Source organism: Bison bison, unplaced genomic scaffold, assembly GCF_000754665.1.
Source record: "Bison bison bison isolate TAMUID 2011002044 unplaced genomic scaffold, Bison_UMD1.0 scf7180017864080, whole genome shotgun sequence".
NCBI lineage: Eukaryota > Metazoa > Chordata > Mammalia > Artiodactyla > Bovidae > Bison > Bison bison.
In genome coordinates, this window is record NW_011494652.1 from 5,312,159 (window position 1) to 5,316,022 (window position 3,864).

General features: G+C 53.7%; 1 protein-coding gene across 1 annotated transcript in view; it reads right to left on the reverse strand.

Annotated features, from left to right (window-relative positions):
• Positions 1-3,864, reverse strand: part of RAB1B (RAB1B, member RAS oncogene family) — a 7,007-nt gene that overhangs the window by 2,320 nt on the left and 823 nt on the right. The window contains exons 2-4 of the mRNA XM_010837763.1: positions 2,692-2,764; positions 2,308-2,403; positions 2,101-2,196 (exon numbers count right to left, since the gene is read on the reverse strand). Coding sequence (XP_010836065.1) covers positions 2,101-2,196; positions 2,308-2,403; positions 2,692-2,764 — 265 coding nt within the window. The remainder of the gene's footprint in view (positions 1-2,100; positions 2,197-2,307; positions 2,404-2,691; positions 2,765-3,864) is intronic.

Genomic DNA, 3,864 nt, shown 5'->3' on the forward strand with positions numbered 1-3,864 from the left:
GCAACACGGGAGGGGTGTGGCATCTTTGGGGGGAGGGGAAAGCTGAAAATTGCTGGGACTCAGGCCCTGGGCAGGGAAGCAGAGGAAGAGGAGGCAGGCCCGAGCGGGGAGGGTCCTGGCCTGGCTGAATCTTGGACAACCAGGAGCCAGTGGAGGTTTCCTCAGGAAGGGGGCAGCAGGAGCACACCGGGCTCTGGGAAGACAGTCCTGGAAGGAGTGCAGAGGCCGGATCAGACTGGCAAGAAGACGGAGACCCACTGGGGGATGGCTGGGATGAGCCAGGCAATGAGGCAGGCGAGAGCACAGGATTTAGTGAGACGATCGTGGGCTTAGCCTCACCTCTGCCATTTACTGTATGACCCTAGATATGTCACCTGATCTCTCTGAACCTCAGTTTCCTCACTTCAATAAAACAGTACCTCCCGGTGGGGCTGTTGTGAGCGTGAGATAATGAATGCAGGCCTGTCTCATAACAAGTGCTTAATTAGCAAGAGCTGCTATTATCCTCATCACTGCTATTATTATGAGGGGACAAATTTGAGAGACGATAGGGGAGAACAGAGGGGCCCGGTGACTGCTGGGATGGGGGAGGGAAGAGTTTTCTGGTTAGGCCAACAGGGTTGCTGTTATAAAGATGAGGACGCAGGAGCCGATTCAGGAACAGAGTTAGACCAGCACAGGATACGATAGGTTTTGCAGACCATCCAGAGCTCTGTGGGGGGCCCAGAGGCAGGCTAGGGGCAGGCAAGGATGTGCTGGTAAGCAAAGAACCCTGGCTTCACAAACACCGGCTTTGCCTTCCCTGTCTGTGAAACCACGGGCAAGTAACTCAACATATCTCCAAGCCTGTTTCCTCATCTGGAAAGCAGGGACCCCACCATTTAGTTCACTGGGTAAAACTGAAGGTGAGAATTAACACAGACAGTGCCAGCACAGTGCAGGACAGAGGAGGAGGTCCACAGTGAGGGTGTTTCGTTGCAGTAAACACAAAACAAAAGCCAAACCACAAGGCGGTCAGCACTGTGCAGGGGGGTCAGGAGGCTGGGGGCCGTAGGGAAGCACAAAATCTGGGGTGTGGGGGAGCAGTACCGGAGGGATCGGTAAAGTCACTGAAAAGAGAATCTAGGGCGGCAAGAGGTGGGAGAGCTGGAGACAGTCATTTTTTCAAGGAGAGGGAAGAGAACACAGTTAAAAGCCACGAGAGGTCAATCGTGGCAAAAACTGAAATGAGGTCACAGCATTTGGCAGTTAGAGGTCCATCGTGACCTCCGCCTGAGTGGAGCGCAGTTCACCCACAGCCTGTTGGCCAGGAGGCAGCACGAGTCCCTGGCGAGCTGCAGTCCAGCTGCCCCTTGGAGCAGGGACTCCTCCTGGCCTGGGGTTGATGTAAGTGTCTCCATGTCCCCAGGGCCTGACCCCCGTTAAGCAACAAAGTTTAAAAACAACAAAACTGGTAGAATCAGTAGGCACGGCCTTTCAGGCTCTGCCACTTGAGCAGCTACAGGGCCTAAGAAAGTCTTAGCACCCTGACCCATTTCTTCATCTGTGAAATGGGAATATAATCCAGACCTCTTTGGAATGATATGAGCATCAAAGGGCTGTGACAGAACCTGTGAACTGTAAGGCATGGCAGGACTGCTTCTCGCTGTTAACATCACCACTGCAGCTGCTGACATGTGACTCAAGTTGCCACAGCAGACTCTGGGCTCCCAGAACTCTGCTTGCACGGGGCCCAGAGCGCACAGCTCCTTTACTTCCTTGTGTAAGCCCCTCCCACTGCTTCGCCACAGGGTCTTTGCCCAGGAGGCCATTTGCCCAGCACAGCAACCAATCAGCTGACTAACCCACCAAACAGAGGTGCCCGGAAGGTCTAGAATAAGTTTTGACAGGGAGGTGAGGCCTGGTTCTGCCAAGGCCCTGCAGCAGGGCCTGCCTGGGGAGGATCCATTTCTGCAGTTATTTGCCTCCTTGTGAAATAAGTCCAGGAACAGTCTCCTTTCCGGGCAGCATGAGGAAGAGAGGACGGGAACAGTAAAAAGAAGCAAAAGCCAAAGACCCGAGGCTGAGGAGGCAAAGGGGGGACAGTGAGCCCTGGACTACCTGGTCTGTGACGTCGTATACCACGATGATGCCGTGAGCCCCCCGGTAGTAGCTGGAAGTGATGGTCCGGAACCGTTCCTGACCAGCTGTGTCCCACTACAAGACAGTCGGAGAGTGAGCAGGTCAGCCCTGGGCTCCGTGCCTAGAGCCCCTCCCCTCTGAAGGCAGATGCCTCTGCACCGGGGCTCTGGGAGCAGCCACACTCACGATCTGAAGTTTGATGGTTTTGCCGTCCAGCTCAATGGTTCGGATCTTGAAGTCCACCCCGATGGTGCTGATGTAGCTCTCTGTGTATGTGTCATCCTGGAAGACCGGGGGCCAGGGAGATGGCCTGAGCAGACAGGTCTGAGGCCCATCTGGAAAACCTCCCTCTGGTTCCCTGCCCCACCTGAGTGCCTCACTGCTGAGCCCCAGTTCTCACACCCCAACCTGCCAGCCCTATGCCCTTGCTCAGTCAGATATGTTTCGGGCAGGTCCTGCCACTTCATCCCTGGTCTCCTGAGTCTTGCAACCACTCTTCTCTGTTGCCCCACCTCCCTCAGGCCACCAGCCAGGACCCTAGATGGATGGTATGGGAAGCTTCTTACTCACAGCAAACCGTAGGAGCAGGCATGACTTGCCCACGCCCGAGTCACCAATCAAAAGCAGCTTAAACAGGTAGTCACTGGAGAGAAAGGATGGGAAGATGTGAAGGACGGCAGGGAGCCCGCCTGCCATCACCCTGAAGTCACAACTACAGCATTCTCCCACACCACGAAGTGTGCCTCAGATTAGGTTAGTGAGGCACTCACAAGACCCTCCTGCAAGTCCCGGGCTGGGGAGGGCTGACCACACCCCATAACACAGCTGGCCCAAAGGGAAACATCTGAATTTCCACTTTACAGAGAAGAAAACAGAAGCACAGAAAGGAACGTGACTTGCCAAGGATCACAATCAGTCAGGTGACAGAGTTGGGTATCCCAGCCTGGTTCCTGATAGACTCCATGGTTTCGAGTCCAGTAGGGAAACCCTACTGCACTGCCCTGGGCCTGTACCTGACTGGGCAGCAGAGGCCCTAGAAGTGGAGGCCAGGGCCCAGCCTAGAACTTATGAACTGAATTTCTATGTAAAGAGCATGGTGTGAAGCCTCTAAGAAGAGAGGATCAGCAAGTGGCAATGATGGTTAGGTAGCATCTCTGACTCAATGGACATGAATCTGAGCAAACTCCTGGAGACAGTTAAGGACAGGGAAGCCTGGTGTGCCGCAGTCCATGGGGTCACAAAGAACTGGACACGACTCATAACTGAACAACAAAACGTATCAAGTTTACACTGGTGCCTGGCCCTGTGCTTCAAACTCATCATCTCATTTACACTTTACAACAGTCCACTGAAGTGAGTGCTTTTATTTCCAACTAATGAGGAAACCACACACCAGAGAACGGAAGCAACTTGCCCTAACTCACACAGCTGTTAACTTTAATACTGGAAACCAGGTTCAGACTCCAAAGTCTCGTTGAAAGCCTGTTGGTACCCTTCTCTGTTTCCCCTTATGATCCAGCTCAGAGCTTCACCCTTCCCCAAGGACATGTGAAGTCTGGATCTGGAGAACAAAAAGGAAGTAGCAGAAGAGGAAGAAGATAATCGACACTTGGTGAAAGCTGTCAGTGAGAAGTCGAGGCAGAAACGCGGGCCACCTACCCGTAGGGGGAGTGACCAAGAAGTGAGGAGAGTTTGAGGAACAAAAAGAATCCCACTGGAAGGGTGGAAGCAAATGCCACATTC